At 38.9% G+C, this 23,094-nt stretch overlaps 2 protein-coding genes across 10 annotated transcripts; one reads left to right on the top strand and one right to left on the bottom strand.

Moving 5' to 3' along the window:
* Nucleotides 1-139: 139 nt before the first annotated feature.
* Nucleotides 140-6,858, bottom strand: wtap (WT1 associated protein). 9 transcript variants are annotated; one of them, XR_013817660.1, is made up of 8 exons: nt 6,670-6,847; nt 5,866-5,903; nt 5,713-5,768; nt 5,556-5,614; nt 5,298-5,425; nt 3,375-4,292; nt 1,453-1,607; nt 140-1,352 (listed from the first exon to the last, which is right to left on the bottom strand). XR_013817660.1 is itself a non-coding variant. In XM_079831642.1 (8 exons), exons 2-8 carry the CDS (start codon nt 5,893-5,895, stop codon nt 688-690), a joined length of 1,272 nt encoding a protein of 423 aa, XP_079687768.1. In that variant the 5' UTR covers nt 5,896-5,903; nt 6,670-6,850; the 3' UTR covers nt 140-687. The 9 variants fall into 9 exon arrangements, 7 of the variants coding, with proteins under 7 accessions (XP_079687768.1, XP_079687772.1, XP_079687769.1 ...); XM_079831642.1 differs by having other exon boundaries at nt 4,114-4,292; nt 6,670-6,850; XM_079831646.1 differs by having other exon boundaries at nt 3,387-4,292; nt 6,523-6,847.
* A 925-nt stretch (nt 6,859-7,783) lies between these two features.
* Nucleotides 7,784-12,745, top strand: sod2 (superoxide dismutase 2, mitochondrial). Its single transcript, XM_079832134.1, has 5 exons — nt 7,784-7,897; nt 8,703-8,905; nt 9,163-9,279; nt 9,443-9,622; nt 12,374-12,745. Exons 1-5 carry the CDS (start codon nt 7,872-7,874, stop codon nt 12,517-12,519), a joined length of 672 nt encoding a protein of 223 aa, XP_079688260.1. The 5' UTR covers nt 7,784-7,871; the 3' UTR covers nt 12,520-12,745.
* The last annotated feature ends 10,349 nt before the right edge of the window (nt 12,746-23,094 follow it).

The raw sequence follows: 23,094 nt of genomic DNA, 5'->3' as shown, positions 1-23,094 counted from the left end.
ATCACTTAACGTAGTCACTAAAGCCAGATTTCAAAGCATTTTACGGTTATTTAAATTGATATAATTAATCCAAGACATTGATGAACTAATGGAATGATTTTGATAGAATTAATTTAAAACAGAAAATCAAAGCAAAGTTTGAGTCATAATAAAATTCTTTATTGATATTTGGTCAGTACATGAAAAGGATTGAAATCAGAGTTTAACAAGATACATCTCAAAAAACTACACACAAGTCAAACAAAAATGTTGTTTTCTCTCGTCATGTAGAGGAACAAAAAGTTTAACATCAGGAAACTAAGGACTCTCTGAACTTGCAGCTTCAAGACTTAATTAAGCTTTATGATACGATACATCACACGTAGCTAAATGATTTCCGAGTTCTAGCGAGAGAGCAAATGAACAGTATAGAACCAAGTGTTCATATTACTTTGACAGTGGAAAATGGTTTAAAAGTCATTCATTAAAAAAAAAATTCAAATATACAAACACAATGTGGCTTATTTTATAAACGTAATCAGCTTTGAGCATGTCGCAAATGCACTGAAATAGATTATGATGGGAGGTCGGGTAGAAAACAAAAGTGATGCAGTTGACCATTTCTCAAACAAGAATGAACTGGCCTGAAGTGTGTGACTTTCTTGTTTGTCATGAGTTACTTAAAAATGAACACAAATCTTAAGAATGTTACAAAACAGACCCTGTGGAGGCATTGGAGGTGTTGGTGGCAACTGTTGCTGCAGATGAGTCCAGGCCATTCTGAGTGCTGTGCCGCGTACCTGCAGTCCTGCTGCCTTTGGAGACAGCAGCGGCCTCATGGGAGTCAGCATTGGAGTCTGTATCATTCGAGTGCTGGGTCACTGACGTCTCACTGCCTGTAGGTGAGTCCACGCTCTCATAGCCTGCACTTAGCTGAGTCACGTACCCTTCTCCGCCCCTCTGGCTCACAGCATCTTCTGAGTGGTTGGAGAGTTTTGACATGCCACCATGGGTGGGGCTGGAGACAGAGGGCGATGGTGGGTAATCTTCATCTGCGCTGCTTGCTTCCCTGTACAGACTGGACCCAGACACGCCCCTCTGAGAAGAGTTCCCGTTGGAGGGTCCATTGGACACCCTTCCGCAGTCTTTCCCCACATTTGAGCTGGAGATGTTCATTGGTTCACTTTGAATGGAAGGTTCAGAGGCTGTTGAAGGGGAAGTTCTGCTCGGACCAGCTCCACTAGAAGTGCCTTGGGTTTGGTTCATCTGAGAAACCTGCTGCCTGGTCTCCCTCAGCTGCTGCTGAAGAACCAGAATGGTGCTCTGCATGCCCTCCACCTCCTCATCCAGCTGAATAATGAAGTCATTCAGCTCTGGACCACATAAAATGCAACGGTACAAAAAAATTGAGTGAAGTCAAAGCCTGTTTAAAACGAACCATGAATGATGATTCGGAGAAAGAGTTTCGCTCACCATCTTGGCTGCTCTTGAGCTCTTCGCTGTACTTCTTCTGCAAGGCGAGCTCGGCCTCCAGCTGGGCGATGCGCCCCTGAGACAGCTGCCGGCCCAACTCCTGATTCTCCTGGATCAGCATGCGACATTTCGCCATCAGCTTCTTACCAGTCTGGCTGCAAGGGAAACAAGTCTAACATCACATCGTGAACATGGCCACAGGGTCAATACAAGTGGCCACTGCATTTAGGAACTGGGTGGGTAACATTAGCCATTCGGAAAGAGTTTACAACACTCTCCAATGGCCACACTGTTAATCAGGTAAATATTACTGACCAGTAGAGTTTACATGCACTTAAGAAAATGGCTTAGTTCTGCAGAAAGCAGTATTCTGAAACTTGTATACATGGTTTAACACGCTTGGGTTACTATCCGAGATTGTGTCTTATGTGGATATGTAAACGCATAAGCGGGGTTCTTACAGCTTTTTGAAAAGTGCACATGCATGGACAAGATAAGACAGCTTAAGTAACAACCGACTGGAGAAAGCCAATTCCCAATCATGCCATCTGTATAAGCATTTTAAGAATGCACTGCTAACACAGTGCATGCAAGCGCAATGTCGGATAAGCGGTTTCCTTGTGTGCATGTAAACCGTCAACAACAAATCAAGAAAATCAAGTAACAGTTCAAACAATTCTGGGAAGAGATGGGTGAACAATTATCAGACCAGATCAAGTTTAACCATCAAGTGCAATACATCTGAACACAGCTAGCACAGTAGCATTCCAATAGGCCATTGATCAAGTTGCAAAACCAAATTCATTCAAAAATCTAAAAGCAGAGATGATTTAATTAAAATTAGTACCTACCTGTTAATCTAAAACCAGTTATGAGCAACAAAGCAATAACTGCCTCAATTGAGGATTAATGTAATAGTGACTGGTCATATGCTAAATGACAGCAGGCAAAAACTTTTTTTTTTAAATTTTCCCAACAGTAGGCAATGCAACTTTTTGAATTACCATTGAGATAAAATATCTGCAAAACTGCATGTGCCAGAGCACGTCATTTAAATCAGCAGCATGTTTTACTCTTCTATTTAGGGGGAAAATAAATGCAACCCATTTCTACTGAAAAACTCAGCAGAGACTGTACTGATATATTGATATACTGTACAGAGATGCATTCAGTACCATTCAACATTGAATTTAATGGTCACTAGGGTCAAATATAGTAGTTAGTAATACTACTGTCCTAAAAATAAATGACTTGGAATCATGTCATAGCAAGTGCTGGCATTTAACATTTAAGCACAAATAAAATGAGGTAAAAAAAAAAAAAGACTATTTCCTTAAACTGTTTCACCATCTTTTCTGGACAATCTACTGCTAACCTCCAATGAAATCTCTGGTGAATTATTTAATGCCCCTTTAGAGCAGACAATATTTCAAAAGACTTGGTAACAAAGAAAATTGCTTTAACCAAGTTATTTTCATAGAGTTGCAAAGTAGAAGCTGTAAAACTACTTTTGAATCACTTCAAAAATGCAACTATAAAGTCAAAATGTAATTTTCCATAAAATATCTACCGAGCAAAATACCTGCAAAGGAATTAAACGTGACCCGAGAGAAATAAACAAAGCAATTAAAATCCTCACTGGGTGAACGCAAAATAAAGTGATTAGAAAGGTGCACAAGTTAAAGTACAAATTATCACACACAGACATTTGAACAGCTTGAATATTTTCCTCTAACACACATTGCACATTTGCATTCACATTGAAAAGAACAATTAAATTTGCATCTGCAGCAGCGCAACAGCCAATTGGACCAATCAAATCATTTGGACCACGCTGCTGTAAATGCAAGGTGCATTTCCAGAGCAAAAACAAAGTATAATATTATGAACACAAAAAAAAGAATAGGTTTAAGACACTGTACCGTATGTCGCACCTGTGAGATGAACATATATCAAAGTCTTTGCAGATCAGAAAGTCTGATTCCTTCCCCAAAGTCTTACATCATAAAGACTTCTGCCCCAAAGTCTTAAGATTGCTTAACTGCTCCCCATTTCATTGCATCACACTACATTCCCACCTCCCTGTTACAGAATTCTAGATTCTTAACCAGAGTCTCAAGGTGTCTACGATGGAGTTTAAATGGGGGCGTTTTCCTCTGCAACACATTTAGTAGGGCCATGTCATGTTTTAAATGTTCAATCAGTGATCTTTAAACTACAGTTCAATCAGCTCCAGAGCCAACGCTTTGCTCAAGTCTTTCATAGGCCGCCTTTTTTGTTACAGGAAGCTTTCTAACATGGGCTGTTGGGGCTGGAAGGGGGCGTTTCCGACGTGACCACCTCTTCAGGAACAGTCCCGATTCCTTCAGGCTTCTGTACCATGAGGGGTGTGGGGGAAGAGAAAGAGCTGAAACAAAAGTGTCACCTGACCAAAACTGTCGTGTTTTGTTCTGATTTTACATTACGGTATGTGTAATAGCAGGGCAATACGAAAGAAAAATGTCTTTTGTTCTGAGCTTTGGCTTTAAAGTCTGAGTCTCGTTGTGAGCAAAACATTTCAGTCTTCCCCCACCATTATCTGCACTCCTGCAGAGGAGAAGGTGGGGGTTGAATCAGGAAAGTCTTGACTTTTTGTTTGGAGGGGGAGTTATTTTAGTTTACCTATCAGGTGTAAATTTCCAGGCACTCAGTTCATTTTGGGCTTGCTCCAGTTTGTCTTTAGTCTGTTCCAGTTCAGCCTTCATTTTGAGGAAAAATAAGTTGATGGCTGGGTCCACCATGGACGATCTCAGCTGAGCTGCACTCGGTTGCTGGACTTGCTTCAGGTACTGGATTTGGGTCTGCAATGCAAGAGAGATCATTAGAATAAATCTCAGCATGTAAAAAATGACAAATATCACCGTCAATGAAGGCATGTGATGCCCACTCTGTAAAAAATGGACTCTGAAGCTAGTATATCAATAAATAAAAGTTTGAAAACTCCAATTCACAACACTTGGCTAATAATTACAAGGTTTTTTTTTTTACTTCATGCCAGCTTCTGTGGCTATTTCCATGGTGAGAAAAATGTATGGTAGAAGCATATCCCCCGGTTTCACAGACAAGACTTCAGCCTAGTCCCAGACTAAACTGCATGTTTGAGCTGTTTTAACTGAAAGAAACTTGCACTGAAATCTTAATTTGTCAGTATCGTTTTGTCTCAAGATGTACACCAGAAGTGTTTTTTTTTTCTATGGCACATTTATAAAAGCTACTTAAATGCCCCAAATGCATCAAATCTTGGCTTAATATAAGCCCTCTCTGTGAAACCAGGCATATAGGTTTTTAATAAAAAAAAATTATTATTTGTACCAGCAACATTTTTTAAATTGAGCAAAAACGACTGTGAAAGTTGCACTTAAATGTGCAAAGAGGTGATCATCCACTATCCCCCTTCACCAATATTTGCTTTACTTTGTCAGCTGTTCCCATGTTGTAATGCTGGAAACAATACTCTCATTTCTGCTTCCATAGAACAACTGTGATGAATTACTGTTAGCATTTGTATCACCAACATTTGGCAACACATTTGACTAAAACAAAACAGCTTGTTATTACTTGTTAAATATTCAGTCATGCTTCACAGACAAATCAGTACAATGGACAAATGCAACTGCTGTGTGTAAACTCTTTACACTTGTTTTTCACATTCATTTAAATTCTACATCCACATGCTTCAAAAAATGGAAGCATCAACTAGTCCATCTGAAACGTGTATTACCAATCAAGCAAACTGACCCATTTCATCCAATAAGAACTGTCCATGAAGCAGAAGTAAAAGAAAGGAGATGTAGTAACACACTTACTGTACACTCTTGCATTTCCTGCTCTTTAGTAGCAAGCCTCATGACCAGAATGTTCTCCCTGCGTGCAGATTCCTGCTGTTGCTGCTTCAACTTCTCCTCAGACTCTTTCAGGCCCGTCACATCATTGGCTGCAGACATTTCAACATTAAATGGATGCATTAGTTATCAACATTTTATTTTCTGCACAACATAAATATAACATCTAGTTAACACTGAACACTATTAATTATTCAGAACATATGGGATGTGCAAACTTACAGTTTAAATCTGCATATTTTGCCTCAAGCATCTGGACATAAGCTTCATGCTGCTTCCACCTACACCAGGAAGAAGAAAACATCAGCATTACAATCAGGAAAGCTTTAACATTCCTGTATACCCTTACAACTTATTGCACAACAGAATGGTTACACACCTAGTACAGAGCTCCTCTCGAGTCAGGGTCTTCATGTCGGATTCACTAAGGCGAACCTGCAAGCACAATAAATAAAGAATAACGATTTATAAAGGGGCCTTGTCGGCGGTAAGAGATTCATATAATCAGATTAGACTGCGACAATGAGCTCACCTTCTTCGGGAGAGGTTCTTCATTGGTCATTCTGATCTCTGTGAAGCACACATCAAGCATTCGGTGAAACGACTCAAAGACACACAGGCATTTCAAGCAACAATATGCAGCAGGGCTAAAGGCAGTTGCGTTGATTTCACACGCCTACACGTGTGCCATTACAAATATAGGGCACCAAGGCGAGCGATTCACTCATTTTTACACGAATGCAACAATTACAGTAAAAAGCCTTTAAATCAAGTACCAGTAGTAATGCATTAAAAAAACTAATGATCGTAAAAACGAAATGGAGAAAATCAGTCGGACGATTGGAAAAACGAAACAGCTCCACTAATCGGGTTTACTGCTCAAGTAACGTAGTTTATGCACCTTTTCCACGTTTATTGTTTTTATAAGTGAAATAGCAAAGTAATCTGGTCTTTTTCCAAAGCTATTCGCCATTTATCCTGTCATTGTGTCAAAATAACGTAGTTAACCTAAGAAAAAACGAGTTCGCCAGTTTAAAGAGTGAAAAATACACGAAACGCTCTGCGCTGCAAACAATCGCGCCAATCTGATAGTCTCACGATGCTCGACGCTGTCGAGGGAAATGTGAATCTTAAGTGGCCGATGATGTATGTTTTTTTCTGGAAAAAAAAAATAAAGTCAATAAATTACCGTGAAAAGGACGCCGAGGAATAAAAATGTACCGGCGCCTTCTTGGAGCAGTTTCGCTGTCACAAAATGGCGGAGAAGGAAGAGACTCTCCCTCTCCGAGAAGCAGCACTTTATCTGAAATAACCAAATAAAAACTCTAACACCTACCAGACCCAGTTCACTTCGACCAGAATGACGCGTATTTCTTCCAATACGAGATTTTAAGCGCGTATGTTGAATTATATGTTTGTCCGAGGGGGAGGGCAGCTACGATTTTTATTTAAACGAAGTGGAGCCCGTCCGCCATGACCAGCGTGTGCGCGATGTTGTTCAGCCGCACAGCATCAGTGAGTTCGCGCGAGCGCTGAGAGGGAGGAGCACGTTACCATACAGTGTTGTTGCCATGTTGCTGTTGTAGTCAGTGAGAAATCGGATCCCCAACAACTCCATCCGTTAATAGTTAATGTCATAAGTATATACACACGACATTCATTTTAAATATGTATATAATTGCTTACTATATAGTGCATAATAAAATAAAAAAACGTTGTTTGACCCCGTAGCACAAATAAAGTGTGTTGCAAATATACCCTCACCCTGTTTGGGCCATACCAGAATTTAGTAATAGCATTATTAAGTACTTTATTTTGCGCCCTTTTCGTCCAGTGTTTATGCTTCCCCAAAGTGGTCGCTCGTTTAAGAGTTGTTTTCAGACCATGTTGCGTGTTTCTCTTGCGGGATCTGGCAACACTGGCATTTTAATGTTAACTTTATGTTGACGTTTACCAGATACATGTACGAACCACTGCATATATGTTTTTCATCACATATGAGGAAACTAGATTCCTTCGTCATAAAAAGGCTCGAGTAATTATTAATCCACCAGTTGGTTTGCTGTTTCTGTTAGTTTGATATTAATACATATTGCTCAATTACTTGGATTAAATGTGGGATATAAAAAATGTACACTCGTCATAAACCACGCATTGTATGTTGTTCTGAAATGAACCCATATATATTACAGACTACAACTCACTGCGAAGTAAGGCCTAGTAGAATGACTGGCTGAATTATACCAATTGGCACAGGGGGTGCACGGTTTTTGCACCCTCTTTAACTTATACAAAGTTCGTTCAGTTGAACTACATGAATTGAACTAGTCTTAAACTGCCTCATCTCATATTTCACATGTAAAACTCTTTACGTTTCAGTACATAACCAAAGGGGGAGAAAAACACGTTTGCATTTGACCCCTATTTTGATATAATGGTACGCTCTATTCCAACTTGAAGTTGAATTTCAAGGGCAGGTTGTAATGGACCGAGCTTAGGGCTATTCAGTGCATGTGTCGTTATATGACGGAGTAGAGTATGCTGTGCAGAGGATATGTCCGCAGGTAAAGATAACGTCTAAATCAGCGAGAGTATTGTGTGTGCAGCAAAATGAATGATCAGGGTTGTTTATTAAATCAGCGGTATCAATGAACTGCGCACTTTTAGGTGTTTGGTAGAGCGACCAAGCTAACAGCGTCATAATAGTTTGCGTAACTGACATTACTAGTGAAGTTTTAATCAGTGATCTGTTCGATCATTTTTATAGGCTGATATTTGTTGATTTAGAGTTGTGTACGTGGAATGGCATTATCTGCTGCTGATTTAGGGCTACCAAACAACAGCTTAACTTGTTATAAATATATAATCCATTAATTATGTGCAGAGATAGATTGCAGTCAAAATGAACTTTATCAGAAGGCACTCAATCAGCTCAGCTTTACTGCAACTTTGGAGGAAATAGGTCATAAAACCACGTTTACATTCAGTTATATTAGTTAGTCAAAGTACTGCATTCTGAGCCAGAGGTTTTTAAAATGATCTGATGCTAGGAACACCCACATGATGATCTTTATAAAATGTAAAGGACCCATTTGTATTCTGTGAGGGGAAATACTGAGCCTGGAATTATACTTATTTCATTAAAAAAAATTGACCGCTCTAAAATGGATTTTGTAAATCCATGGACCATATTTCAAAAACTTCTACTCTGGTCACCTGACTGCTGCTATGTACTAGCAACAATCCAGTGTGAACTCACCGCATTAATCCAACATTTTTGACTGTTAGACTGGCAAGTCGTTACAATACTTTTGTTGCAATACTTGCATACATATTTAATAGTTTTTTCTTTATTACTATCCATTCTAGGTGTGCTGCCACCTTGAACCCCATTTTGGGTGCTTTGGCCTCTAGACAGAAGCACAAACTCCCTGACCTCACGTATGACTATGGTGCTCTTGAGCCTCACATCTGTGCTGAGATCATGCAGCTGCACCACAGCAAGCACCATGCAACATATGTCAACAACCTCAATGTCACTGAGGAGAAATATCAAGAGGCACTGGCCACGGGTAAGTTCAAATGAGATCATAAATGGGCCTGATATGCATCTATTAAACATTTTATGTAATAGTATAACTAATACTAAAATTACACTGCTATATACACCTCATTTTGTCAGACAACTTGAGGTCCACTTACAATGTAGGCCGATATACTTTTCTTGAATGGTTAAATAGTAAAAAATATTTATATTTACTACATTCTAATGACTTTTTGTCCTCATTTCATATAACAAGCCTTGAGGTTTTCTCTTGCTGTGTTACAGGTGATGTGACGACCCAAGTCTCCCTTCAACCTGCATTGAAATTTAATGGTGGTGGGCATATTAATCATACCATATTCTGGACAAATCTGTCACCGAATGGTGGAGGAGAACCACAGGGTGAGAGATTTCAATAAGCTTACCCTGGACAACAGCTTGACGTGCATTGTACATTTGAATGGATGTCAAACAAGATAAAATTATATTCATACTGCTTTTTCATGTCATTTATGAAGTATTATGGATGTATACGATGAGTCTTTTCTGTTTTTTTATTTTACAGGTGAGCTGTTGGAGGCCATTAAGCGTGACTTTGGCTCATTTCAGAAGATGAAGGAGAAGATGTCAGCTGCCACAGTGGCCGTTCAGGGCTCAGGCTGGGGCTGGCTGGGCTTTAATAAGGACAATGGGAGACTGAGAATTGCTGCTTGCCCTAACCAAGACCCTTTGCAGGGCACTACAGGTAAATGTTCTTTAAGGAATGGTAGAGAGTAGATCTATTTTGTTGACACTGTATTTTTCCCCATACACTCTTAACAAGACCCTCAGTGCATACATGTAAAATGCTCCAAATTTATTCATGACAGTTAGTCATATCCACCTTATTTTTCAACGCGGAAGTAAGCTATTTTCTGTGAATGTGAGACTTCCAATTCATTAGCTGCTCTAGGTACATAACTAGAAGAATAACAAAGTGCAGTAAATGGTCAAACTATTTGTGCTACAAACCAGTGTATTTATAGTTACAACAACACATTAAAATAATATGGTAAGAAATGCCAATTTGCAGTATAAAGCAGCATAACAAGCTGTTTTTTTTACAGCTAAAAATAACTGAGCATGTGAAGGAATGCAGGAAGCCAGACAAAAATAAGCTGGATATCGCTATATATATAGCAATATGTATTACTTAAAGGTACACTATGTAACTTTTGGTTGTGCTTAGGCTCTGCCTGACTTTGAAGATGAATGACCCTTCGCAATAGATAATGCTTTACAATGAACTCTGTTAGAGACCTTACTCACCTTTTGGCAGAGGTGGACCGTAACAAAGTACATTTACTTGAGTTCTTGAGTATTTGTACTTTTACTTGAGTATTAGTTTTTCTGGAAACTTTTGACCTTAACTTCAGTACATTTGAAAGACAAATATTGTACTTTTTTATTCCACTACATTTCTATAAAGGTCCTTGAGAAGAAAGTCGTTAGCAGATTTGAAATTCAGTGTATCAATCAGCCTATCAATAATCGCTCGCTCTGGTATGGTCACATGTTGTGAAGTTCAATTATTTTCCAGCATTTTTTGAACACTGATAAGTTGATGGCAAAATGGAAGAAGACGATTAGAGTTAGAGGGTTGGTTCACCCAAAAATGAAAATTCTGTCATTAAGTACCTCATGTCGCCCTTGCCCTCATGTCATTCAAAACGCTCCGTAAGACCTTTGTTCATCTTCGGAACACAAATTAAGATATTTTTTAATGAAATCTGAGAGCTCTCTGACCCTCCATAGACAGTAATGTAATTACCACTTTAATTGCCCAGAAAGGTAGAAAAAACATCGTTAAAATAGTCTGTTTGTGACTTTACAGTGGTTCAACCTTAATTTTATAAAGCAACAAGAATACTTTTTGTGTGCAAAATACAAACAAAAATAACGATTTTATTCAACTATTTATTCTCGTCTGTGCCAGTCTCTTACGCAGTTTACGTTGTAAATACATTGCAGCGCTTTTGTGTTCTACAGCAGAACGGCGGCTCACCATTGGGTAGCTCCTGCTTCAGCATCAGTAGTGCTCATGTGAACAGCATCGGCCAACGGTGAGCCGCCGTTCTTCTGTAGAACTCGAAAACGCTGCACTGTTTTTACAACGTAAACTACGTTGGAGACTGGCACAGACGAGAATAAATTGTTGAATAAAATCGTTATTTTTGTTTGTTTTTTGCTATTTTGAAAGTTAACTTGACGCTTGAAATGATGATTGTGCCGATTACATTGTTTCTCCCCCAGGTGGCGACAAGTGACTGTTAAAAAATATATATTTTTCATTGAATCATTCATTCAAGAGATTCGTTCAAAAATGCTGATTCATCTAGTAATAAAACAAGTGAAGTATTTATGAGTGAGTCATTGACTTTAAAAAAATTATTAATTCAAATAAATTAAACATTTTTAAATAGACTGCAGCTATTAATATTTTATCAGAACCTCTAGTAAAATGTTATTTTGTTAAGTAGGTGTTCAGAATCGTGGGAGAATCCAATTTTACCCTGGGGGTGGGTAGGAGTGTTAAAAAAATTAAGAAGATTATGGTTGTCTTTTTTGTCAAATCAGATTCATTTCTCTATGTTTTGTAATATTCTGAAAGCTCTTTATTCCACAGATAGTCAAGCTAGTCAGTGTATTCAGTAAGTTGCTTTAGATGCATCAGGTATTGTATGCATTACTTACAATAATAAAACAATGCATTGACATAAAAAAGGAAATTATCCTTTAAAAGCAAGTATTTCTATACTTTTACTTAAGTAAAAACCTGTCTTTATAACTTTCACTTGTAATGGAGTAATATTTGACCAGTGTATCTGTACTTTTACTCAAGTAATAGAGTTGTGTACTTTGTCCACCTCTGCCTGTTGTGTTATAAAAAAGACATCTCAGTGTCTTTTACAACATTTTTATTCACTTGGTTCTCGCCATCTCCGAAAAGCCAAGCCAATGTTGATTCTCATTTTATTACAAACTCTTTTGCATTAACTTTTTGCCAGCAGACTCTCCTCGCTCCCCCCCCCCCCACCCTGGAGGTTCAAGATTGTCCTTTTCAACCTTTCTTGCGCATTGTGACCACTAACCTATGACACTCCCACACCATACACATGCCAAAATATCCAGAGCAACTATTCTCTATTTACGGATATGACGAGACAATGTACGAGTGACGAGTGAATGAATGAAATCCATCCCGACAGGTCTAAAATATAAACGCTTATAATAGGCTTGCCACAGTGAATCAGGCAATAAGACAAAAACGGGTTTGGAAGAAGGATTTATGATGTATTGACGCATGATGTATTAATTTTGAACAAACAAGGTTACATAGTGTACCTTAAAAGTAAAGCAATATTCTGCTAGACTCCATGGAGAAAGAAATCAGCTGTGATTATTGTTGTTAAAGTCTTTGAACTTTAATATACCTTATTTCCTTTTTAAATTTGAGGTCTCGTCCCACTAATTGGGATAGATGTCTGGGAGCATGCATACTATCTCCAGTACAAGAACGTTAGACCGGACTACGTTAAAGCCATCTGGAATGTTGTGAACTGGGAGAATGTCAACGAGCGTTTCCAAGCTGCCAAGAAATAAATAGCAAAAAAAGGAACACCGTGTCCATTTATACCTTCGAAGCGCACAAATAATGACCACATTACCACTCAACTGAGACTCTAGAGAGAGGCTTTACGGTTCTTGACAAGCTCATTTTCCATGCAGAATTGTGCATTGTAACTCGTAGCTTGCATTTTTCTCAAAAGCGAGAATGTGTACATTTATGTTATCACTATGTGCAAAATAAAAGATGATTTGAACTGAAGTAATCTGTGTTTTTTTTCTGTTATTTAATATTACTAATATAAATCATATCAAACTGAATTATTTTAAAATTGGCAGCATGTCATTCAGTGCAGTGAGACTGGGATTTGTTTAAATATCTTTTTGATAAACTGACAACAGATGCTTTCACACTGTTAGGTCTCTCCTTTAGAAGTTTTGTTAGTGTGCAACAGCTTGAAGCAACAGCAGAGGGTGCCAAATACAAGCAGTTTTCAAATATATGGAGGGCTTTGGAAGAATGGCTAGATAACCAGACTTGAATGGATTATGCTGTGAAAATCTCCCATAACTATTTTTCCTCAAACTGAAAGTGACGTGACTGTAGTGGTAATTGTTCCTGTCAAGTTTTGTCTTTCCCACTGGCAAATGATTTTAAAAAGTGGCCCTTGTGTGTGTCTTGTAATCATTTTTCTTTATTAGTGCTTTTATTACTATTATCAGTTGAGAATTGACACATACACTTTATGGGACAACAGATCAGACCGTATTTGTAATGATTTTTTACACAGTGTTTAACAGTTTCCATGCAATTCCATGGTGCTTTGTGTCTTCATATTTGTCACTGTTGTGAACACCTACGCATCCATTTATATTGTGAGAGAAGATTTAAGAGACAGCAATTCACAAGGTGTCCAAAGCACATGCACAAGCACTTTTGAGATATAGTGGCCAAGTCAAACAGTTTAAAACAAGTTTCTTCTTTGTTTCATATCTTAATCAAATTGTTCTGACAGGTTATGAGTCCTGATTCTGTCCTTTGAAAAGCATTTCAACGTGTTTAAAAAAAAAAAAAAAAATCCTTTTAAAGTGAAAATGCAGAGAAAACATTGTGATGGCTTTAGAGTCTCCTCCAGTAAAATGATTTTATTATTTTCCTGCAGGCTTATGCATTTGCTGTTTGGCGATATTGCATTAGCAGTTGACAGTTTTCCTTTTGTTATGGGCCAGACCAAGCTTTTTGATCCAGAGGACTCCCTTTGAGTCCATTGGTGCAGTTTAAAACTTTTATTAACTTCGAGCCCAAAAACACGACCCATGAGGATGGTGAACACAAATTGAGTTTCATACACCCACTCTCAAACAAGTCCGATTTCTCTCACTGACATTTCTTGCATTCAGAGCAAATTAAATTCACTTCTAATGAAACGTGAAAATTGCTATTAGTAACCTAAGACGATTAAGTTCTGAGTCATGAAATGGAGTGCAAGATTGATCCAGAAGTCCTCAGGCTCTGACTTTGCTTTGTTAAAGCCCTGTGATCCGGCCAAAGCCTGATGTCATTCATCATCAATTCACTGTGAGACACAATTTAGAAGATGCTCAGGTTGTGGCTGCTTCCGTGAGGGTTCAGGTGCCGCAGAAATGTCAAACGTTTTGTTCTCAGATTCTGCCTGCTCATTGGAAAAACCCTTTAATGCTAGTCTTTTTGGCATGTTTTTGGTGTGGCCTACTTTTTTCCTCTTAAATTCAGAGTGCCAGAGTTTGCTTCCTTCTACCATGGCTCGTAAAGTAGACAGGCTTGCAGTCAAGAGTAGAGTTTCTTCAGCTTCTGGAAGGAAAGAAGGAAAATACCAACATCTATTCATCAAGCTCAGCCCTCCCTCTTTTACCAACCTATCTGTCTGCTGCTCATTTTCTAACACCACCCTCTCTTTTTCCAAGATGGTTGTGACCCTTTTTCCTGTTTTCTCTTAAGCACTGCTTGTTTTTTTCTATCGGTCCTTCCACCTTTTTTGTGGTTTCCTTATTTACACGCCATATAAATGATACGTTTTAGTGTTTTCCATAATAGTTTGATAGATTTATTGTGTCGAAAGTCAAAGACCAACAGCCTTTTGTCAGGAAGACAATCTTCGCCTGCTCTCTGAATTTCTTTTTCTTATACTTACTAACTTCAATTTCACTCTCTTTGCCAGGGAAAACATTTGTCCGTGATCAAAGATAGTTTCACATGACTTTATTTAAAATTCCCAACTAACTGAAATGCATTTAGCTTCTCGTCTGTTGATTGACACATCTTGCAATTACAGAAGTGATTTTTCCACTCTTGGGTGTCATATCACTGACAGACTTTTTAAAGTTTAGCATTTTTGCTCTTACTCTGATTCATCTAGAATATTCACAATAAATGTTCCTCTCAGACTTTAATATTCTTTTTCTGAAAATAGTCTTTCATTAAGGACTGTTGTATAAATGGAAACATGTCTGCTCTGTAATCATAACAGAGGAAGCAGAAAATTAATCTTTTGACCCTCAACTTGATGTTATTGTCTCTGTTCTGCACATAAGAAACTGAATGTTTTTCCACATTATCCAGTGACTCTTTGAGCCATGCCACACAGTGTGGCGTGTTTCTTTTCGACATATTCTATATTTTTATTGTTGATGGATGAACAAGGCGCGTTTCCCCGACCACATTTACCATTATGGTGCTTATAATGGAAGGTTTGGGTTAGAAACAGGATCATGTTTTCTTTGCGTTACATAAAGTGTACCATTTATTATTTCTGAAAGATCAAATGTGGTGGTAGACCAGGAATTGCTATTGAATAAATTATGTCTTTCCAAACAGCTCCAGAAATCGTTGTTTCTCATTCTGGAATTCAGTACATTTCTCATATATAGTGTGGTTGCTTAACTACATGTTATGATTCCTCACGTGTTCCAAGACCAAAGGAACCATCAGTGAGAGATTATGTGATCATGCTTCATTCAATTTACTCTGTCAGTAGAGCAGCATTGAATTTGTCATTCTGTAGCCATTAATATACAAAAAGTAAAACACCTGTTCTTCTAGCACAGTGGTTCTCAACACTGTAAAAAATGATATGATCAATAAGTTATGACAACATGGCCCGGTTTCACAGACAGGGCTTAGACTAAGCCAGGATTAGGCATTAGTTTAATTAGAGCATTTAATTAGCCTTTATAAACATGTCCTAGAAAAAAACATGGAGTGCATCTTGAGACAAAACAATGGCATTGGCATAAGATATGTCAGTGCAAGTTGCTTGGAAATAAAACCGCTCAAACATGCATTTTAGTCTAGGACTAGCTTAGCCTTGTCTGTAAAACCAGGGGCGTTTGTTTTTACGTTGCTTTAACTCATCAAAGTAAGTTAAGCAATTGTAAAAAAAAAAATGTATAAGGTGTAAAAGATTAAAAAAAAATTTATGTCAATTTAATCTAATTTGGGGGGGAGGGGGGTCTAATGCTATTTCAAGCATTCTGATAGGGATGCACGATATTGGATTTTTGCCGATATCCAATATGCCAATATTTTGGCCGATATACATTTATTTTTTCCCTTTGTTTGGAAACAACACCATTTTGAGCAAAAATTTTGTTTTCATTCTGGTTTCAGATTTCTGAGGTGTCCTTACTAAAAGGATACTTGTTAAAGATAAATAAATGTTAATAAAGTTCTTTTTATAATAAGAATATGTTAAAAACTCTGAAAATAACAATAATAAAGTCAGCAATTTTTCCCCCCAGACAGATGCAGTTGTAACCTAAATATTTTATTTTTGGATTTAACGTTTGTGCACATGAAGTGGGGGTGGCATGCCATCAGTTGATGCTGTCTTTAGTTTCATATGTTTTTTTTTGTGTGTGTGTTTTTTTGGGATTATTTTTCATCATTCATTTCATACAATTTTATTAGAGATTAATAAACTGTATATAAAAGTATTTAATTTACAAGTATCATGCTTGTAATTTATGACATCATTGCTGCTTTATTTATTCAGAAAAATAAGTATTTGTGTATTCTACTTTTCATTTTATTACTGTAACAACAGTGCCCCCACTATATATATATATATATATATATAAAAACATTCTACTGGGCGGGCACTATAGACCTGTAGGAGGCTTTTGCTGCTGTGGAGGCTGCTGCACCTACACGCGCTAGAGAGTGGGGAGTCATTGTTGACGGTCATGTCCTTCTGTACACGCATTCACAAATTCAAGGAAGCATTTAAAAACTGTCAATATAAATCATACATGCAATGTATATGCTTGTTTTTGCTTGTTGGCATACAAGTTCACTTCAAGAAGGAGCACACTGCTGACATGATCTTATCGCTATAGCACTCCTTGCACACTTGAGTTATTGCAGGCGCATATCAACACGTTATCATATCAGCAAGGCTTATCGGCATACGTTTTTCATATCGGCCGATTTTTATATTTTAAGCGTTTATCGGCAATTCCGATGTCGTACTAATATTGTCGTGCATCCCAACATTTTGACTTATTTACACTGTTAAAGAATTGGATTCTCATGCTAAACATGGCCAAAATAAAAAATAAAAAAATTGTTGGATTGAAAATTGTATTTCTGTGCCAAATCCACTCCTTCCGGATTCAAATAAGTTTCGGGAAGCTTTTTTTCGAGTATGGGCCTGTGTGAGGTCTTAATAGTCCGAATTGCTTGTATGATCTCATATAAAATGGCGCTTCATGTTACAAAGTGTGTTTTGGGGTTATTGTTATGTTAGTAATACATTAGGTTACCTATAAAGTGTTGCTATGTTGTGAGAAATTACTCCTTTACTGAGATCCCTAACCCTAAGCATTTCTGCACACTTCAATGAACTACAGCGCCATGTTTCCAGTTCCATTGATAGAATGACAGTGATTAATGGGTAATGTAGTTTAAAACGTTTAGTAAGGAAACAATAAATAATAGCTTTAATGGCCTACTGGATGTCTAAATATGTTCATTGTGCAAACCTTTATGACATAAATGAGGGGCAGGCTGAAATTGTTTATTTTACTGTGTGAGCACTTTTGAAAAACCTTTATGCAAGCTTTCTATATATGTCTGAAAACTGTGCCCAACATTATTTATTTAGAAATATAGCATAAGTAGTTGTCTTGACGATTTTCTTTTTGATACGCTAACCAGACTTTGAGTTACAGTCATTTGAAATGTGCATTGTTTTGCTCTTCCAGGGGCCCCTTACCGGGCCCCTGAGGGTGGAAGGGCAGTAAAAAATACACAGATGTATTCTCCTCATCATGGATAACAAACTTTGTTCAGTCACATATAAATATCAGAGTATTTTTCCTAATGACTTTCCCCCCATTTTCTATTCTAACATCATGCTTGCATTAGGTTTTGATGGGTGATTGTGAGACCATATGATGAAATACTGAGATATTTAAAGGAAACGTTGTAATATAATAACTTTGCTTTTCTGTATGAACACCAATAAATATAATGAATGAACCTGCAACAACTTGCCATTATCAAATTCCTTTTGTTGGTGGTAAAAACAAAAATCTATTTATATATTTACACTTCACTATTACTATTACACAAGGATAATTCTTCATTCAGTAAAATAACAAAGAAACGGTGCCACAATTTCATCTTCACCCCCTCTTCTTGATGTACCAGAATGATCAACATGGCTCATCTTCAGATATGCTTGAAGTGTTTGCAGCAATATAGCTCACTGCAGCCTTTTGTAATTCACATACCCACCTTCTCTTTATTTCACTGAAAACTGGCATACAAAATGCAAGTATAGGCAAATCTTGGTACATTGTTGTCCCAAATATCATTAACCAGATCATGTTAAATGTTAATGTCCTAAGTAAAAGAATGGTAATTAATTATATGTAGGTTTTTTTTAATTTATGAAATCTCATAAGAGCCTAGTAAAATTGTGTATTTACTGTACCAAACACCTAGCCTGGCGTGGCCATACTCAATTCTAGTCGAATTGCCCGAGCAAAACATTTTGTGGGCCACTTTCAATACACCATATTCACCATACTTTATTACACAACACTTTATTGGAGGATACAGCATAAAGTTGATAAAGTAGAATAAAGACAAATTTCAAGATAAATTAAAATGGGTATTCGAAAATACATTTAACATCATATTAATCCATTCACAGCTGCTATGTCTTTAATAGAAAACTATATTCATATGAATATGTTTTAAAATAACATGATGTACATGCAAACGGGATGTTATCAGCAGTGTAACAGATCTGATTATGACAAAAATGACGATTAAATGAAAATTGAAAAAAAGAAAATTATGTCAAATGAGCATTTCCACTCTTGCAAACAGAGTATGAGGTGTGGAGAGACATCATGTATCATTGGAACATGAACAGACAGGGCCCAATTTGAAATAATTTTAAAGAATTGAATTGATATAACATTTCTGAGTGTGTGGGACATCTGATTACTTTCCAAGAAGGGGTGCAACTGATTTACAAATACCCCGATAAATATGAGCAGGAATTGAGGCCATAGCCAATGACAGCAGTAGGAGTAAAAGCCGCAGGATTATGTATATGAGTATCATATGAATTTGACAACTTGTTAAATCTTGTGAGTTATTAAGACTTTGAGACTATGTTGTTACTGATTGGGCTATGGGTTTTGTAAGAATAAGTTTCAGAAACAACAAACGCTTGATAATATGTTTGATAAAAACAAAACCTTTGCAGCATTCTGTCTCCTCCGTTTACTTCTCCTCAGACAAGAATGAGCTGACTGAGTCCAAAAGGCTCTTTTGGTCTTTCCAGCTGAAAAAAAGAGAAAATAAAATAAAATTATATATAATATTCAGGATTATTTATTTATATATATATATATATATATATATATATATATATATATATATATATATATATATATATATATATATATATATATATATATATATATATATATGAGGAAAAAGTACTGTTTTACCTTACAATGTATGTATCATGGCAACCATGGTAAGTTTTGTGGTTACTGCATTTACAACAAATATCTCATTAAAACTACCTATACTGTGGTAAAAGCATGGCCGGTTTTGTGGTCACTGTCCTTTTATTATACCTATCACAGTAAAACTAAGGTTGTGGTAAAAGCATGGTAAGTATTGTTTTTACTGTGTTTCAACTACAAATACCACTTTGGACCTACATTTGCACTACTTAAAACCTGATATGATTAACTGATTGAAGATCTATAGTAGGCCTATGTCAGTGTTTATACAGGCAGTGTTTATAAAGTAGTTTATTAAGGTGTTTTGAATCAGAAAGCAATGAAACCGCCTCAGTGGAGATGACCGATATAATGCAATGACTGAACATGAGGGAGCTAAGATTTAATATCGACAAACAGAAAAGACATTATATCAAACATAAGCACATTGTATTTACGACTACTCACCAACATCAGGCACACGTGAACTGATGCCAAATATCGCGATGTGTTTTGAATAAGACTTTTCAGCACGATTTTGTGTGAAAAACTTCACGTCTGTTTTTGATGCTACAGGTTTCCCATTGAAAGCAAATGGAGTTCCCTGTTCGTCCATAGAGTTATGTCGAGGAGCGCCTTTGGCGTCTTTATTTTGACGCGGGACGGCACTTGACCATGCTTCAGTTTTTGACGCCTTGGGATGGAGAATAGGCTGTCCATTCAAACCATCAAAATTTAAACTCTAAACTACTTTAAACGTAACAAAAAAATTCTAACGTTCTGGTCCGGCTTTCTCAAGCCAACTTAAAGTTTGTCTCGACTAACTGTTTTTATCTAGTTATAATTGTAGTTTAAGTTTTAGTAATTTTGTTATGTGCTTCTGACATTTTTATTAGTTTCTTGTTTTTTTTCTCCAGTTTTGGTAATTTTGGTACTTATTTCAGTTATTTACCAAGGTTAATTTTTTTAAAGGTTTTTTACGTTTAAGTTTTTCATCTAATATAAAAAACTGGTTGGCTGTTTACAGGGTCCTTCTTACTTTCTCCACCTAATCAAGCTCTCGTCATACCAGCAGTTTAGCTGCATTTAGATTAGTAATTTAGGTTGACAAGAACAGAGATTTTCTGTATCTTTGCTTGTCTCGGCATATGTGCACATTATCACATCTGTTTCTGCAGTTTGCTCATAAACATTGGCCTGAGAGAACAAGTGCTTGTTTTAGGTGTTATCTGAGGTGTCTATTTTGCTGTAGGGCATCAGATTTCTCTTTTTATGCCTTATCATAAAACTATTTCCTCCACTTGGCACCTAACCGGGAATAGCAATTAATCACATTGTATTTAGGCCTACACCCTTTTTGTGAGCAGTTTCCATTATCATTTATCACACTCTGGTGCAAAGAGTTTACAGGATCAACACAGGAAATAAAACACAAGGCAGATAAAATTGTAGAAAAGTTAAAATGCATAAAACGTCTCGGTTACGTATGTAACCCTCGTTCCCTGATGGAGGGAACGGAGACGTACGTCGGAACTGACCGACGAATTGGGATCTATTTTCAGAGACCAATCTACTTCGAGTGTATAGAAACGAGCCAGTAAACATTGGCATGCGGTTCACGCACCGCCCCGCAGCGCGGGTATAAAACACGGACGTGAACAACGCATACCGCTTTTACAACTGAGGAGCCGAGATGTGACTCGGGCCTGCAGCTGAAGCACAGCACCTGGCGACGGGACGTACGTCTCCGTTCCCTCCTTCAGGGAACGAGGGTTACATACGTTACCGAGACGTTCCCTTTCAGTCAGTCACGTTCGACGTACGTCGGAACTGACCGACGAATTGGGATCCCTACAAAAATGCCAGGGTGCTGGCCCTTCCAGCGCCCTGCTCAAGCTCACTGGGTGCTCCTAGTTGGAGCAGCAGACAGGGCTTAAGCAGGGAGGTCCGACACTGCTGTTTCTGCAAGACCCACTCAGCGTGACTATTGGATAACGCTGGGAAAGCGTGCCCGTCTCGGGAGATGGTACGCTGTGGAGCCACGTCCACCGGAGGAGGAGGGTGGAAAATACTCATACGGACTAACCTATCTGGGTAGTAACAACATATGGCAGTCTCTGGGGTGGTTCCAACCTGGTTCCAGGGGGGAAAGAACACCGCCAGAGACGACAGAGCGGGCTCTGTCAAGGGAAAGACACGGGGCTAGCCGAGTAGGGTAGCAGGTACCGTGGAAATACACATATGGGGTCACCGTGAGGGAACCGCTACATATGGACCCAGCCTAACACACACGTTCCACAAGCATACGGGTGCAGGCCTGGTGTCAGACGGCCGCCACGTCTTGACACCGAAGGGGTGACGGAGGAGCTCGACAGGGTTCACCATTTCTGGGGAACACAACTGGAGAAAAAATAACGCACGTATCCGGCCACAGGCGGGAGTGGCGTAGCAAGCCGACACAGGAACGGGCACTTCGCGTTTACTGGCCGTTGGAGGCGAGTACACGGGAAGAAACCGGCTCCACACGGAGGCTATAGAATCTAGCGAACGTGTTAGGTGTCGCCCAGCCCGCAGCTCTACAGATGTCTGTCAGCGAGGCACCTTGAGCCAGCGCCCAGGAGGAGGCAACACTCCTTGTGGAGTGCGCTCGCAACCCGAACGGGCAAGGCACGTCTTGCGATTGGTACGCTAAGACTATAGCATCCACTATCCAGTGGGCTAACCTCTGCTTGGAGACAGCCTTTCCCTTCTGCTGGCCTCCGTAACAGACGAAGAGCTGCTCTGAGGTCCTAAAGCTTTGTGTCCGGTCAACGTAAGCGCGAAGAGCGCGGACGGGACATAACAAAGCCAGGGCTGGGTCTGCTTCCTCCGAGGGCAGCGCTTGCAGGTTCACCACCTGGTCCCGAAAGGGAGTGGTAGGAACCTTGGGCACGTATCCGGGCCGGGGTCTCAGGATGACGTGAGAGTTACCGGGCCCGAATTCTAGGCACGATTCGTTGACCGAAAGCGCATGCAGGTCCCCCACCCTCTTGATTAAGGCCAATGCAGTCAGGAGTACCGTCTTCATAGACAGGATTTTTAACTCAACGGACTGCAAAGGCTCAAAAGGAGGGCCCTGAAGTGCTCTGAGCACCAGGGCTAAGTCCCAAGAGGGTAGCGAGATAGAACGAGGAGGATTTAGTCTCCTCGCACCCCTGAGGAACCTGACGATTAAGTCATGCTTCCCTAAGGATTTACCTTCCACTACATCGTGATACGCCGCTATTGCTGCGACGTACACTTTCTGGGTGGAGGGAGACAGCCTTCGCTCCAACCCATCTTGTAGGAAAGAAAGCACAACATTAATCGAACACTTCCGGGGGTCTTCGCGGCGAGAAGAACACCAGTCAACGAACAGGTTCCACTTCAGGGCATAGAGGCGCCTTGTAGAGGGGGCTCTAGCTGAAGTGATGGTGTCTATCACTGCCTGTGGCAGGCCACCTAGAACCTCCGCGTCCCGTCCAGGGACCAGACATGGAGTTTCCAGAGGTCTGGACGCGGGTGCCATAGAGTGCCCCCTCCCTGAGAAAGAAGGTCCTTCCTCAGGGGAATCGGCCAGGGTGG

This window comes from Gobio gobio (genome assembly GCF_949357685.1).
Source record: "Gobio gobio genome assembly, chromosome: 12".
NCBI lineage: Eukaryota > Metazoa > Chordata > Actinopteri > Cypriniformes > Gobionidae > Gobio > Gobio gobio.
Note: the sequence above shows the minus strand (reverse complement) of the source record. Positions and strands in the feature narration are given on the sequence as shown.

What these genes read in the sequence shown, in the direction of transcription:
- sod2 (XM_079832134.1), top strand. Translation starts at nt 7,872, where the DNA reads ATGCTGTGCAGAGGATATGTCCGCAG. An exon ending in TGCAGAGGATATGTCCGCAG is followed by an intron (nt 7,898 to 8,702) that starts GTAAAGATAACG and finishes TATCCATTCTAG; the next exon opens with GTGTGCTGCCACCTTGAACC. An exon ending in TCAAGAGGCACTGGCCACGG is followed by an intron (nt 8,906 to 9,162) that starts GTAAGTTCAAAT and finishes GCTGTGTTACAG; the next exon opens with GTGATGTGACGACCCAAGTC.
- wtap (XM_079831642.1), bottom strand. Translation starts at nt 5,895, where the DNA reads ATGACCAATGAAGAACCTCTCCCGAAGAAG. An exon ending in CGAGAGGAGCTCTGTACTAG is followed by an intron (nt 5,615 to 5,712) that starts GTGTGTAACCAT and finishes TTCCTGGTGTAG; the next exon opens with GTGGAAGCAGCATGAAGCTT. An exon ending in GCTCAAGAGCAGCCAAGATG is followed by an intron (nt 1,353 to 1,452) that starts GTGAGCGAAACT and finishes TATGTGGTCCAG; the next exon opens with AGCTGAATGACTTCATTATT.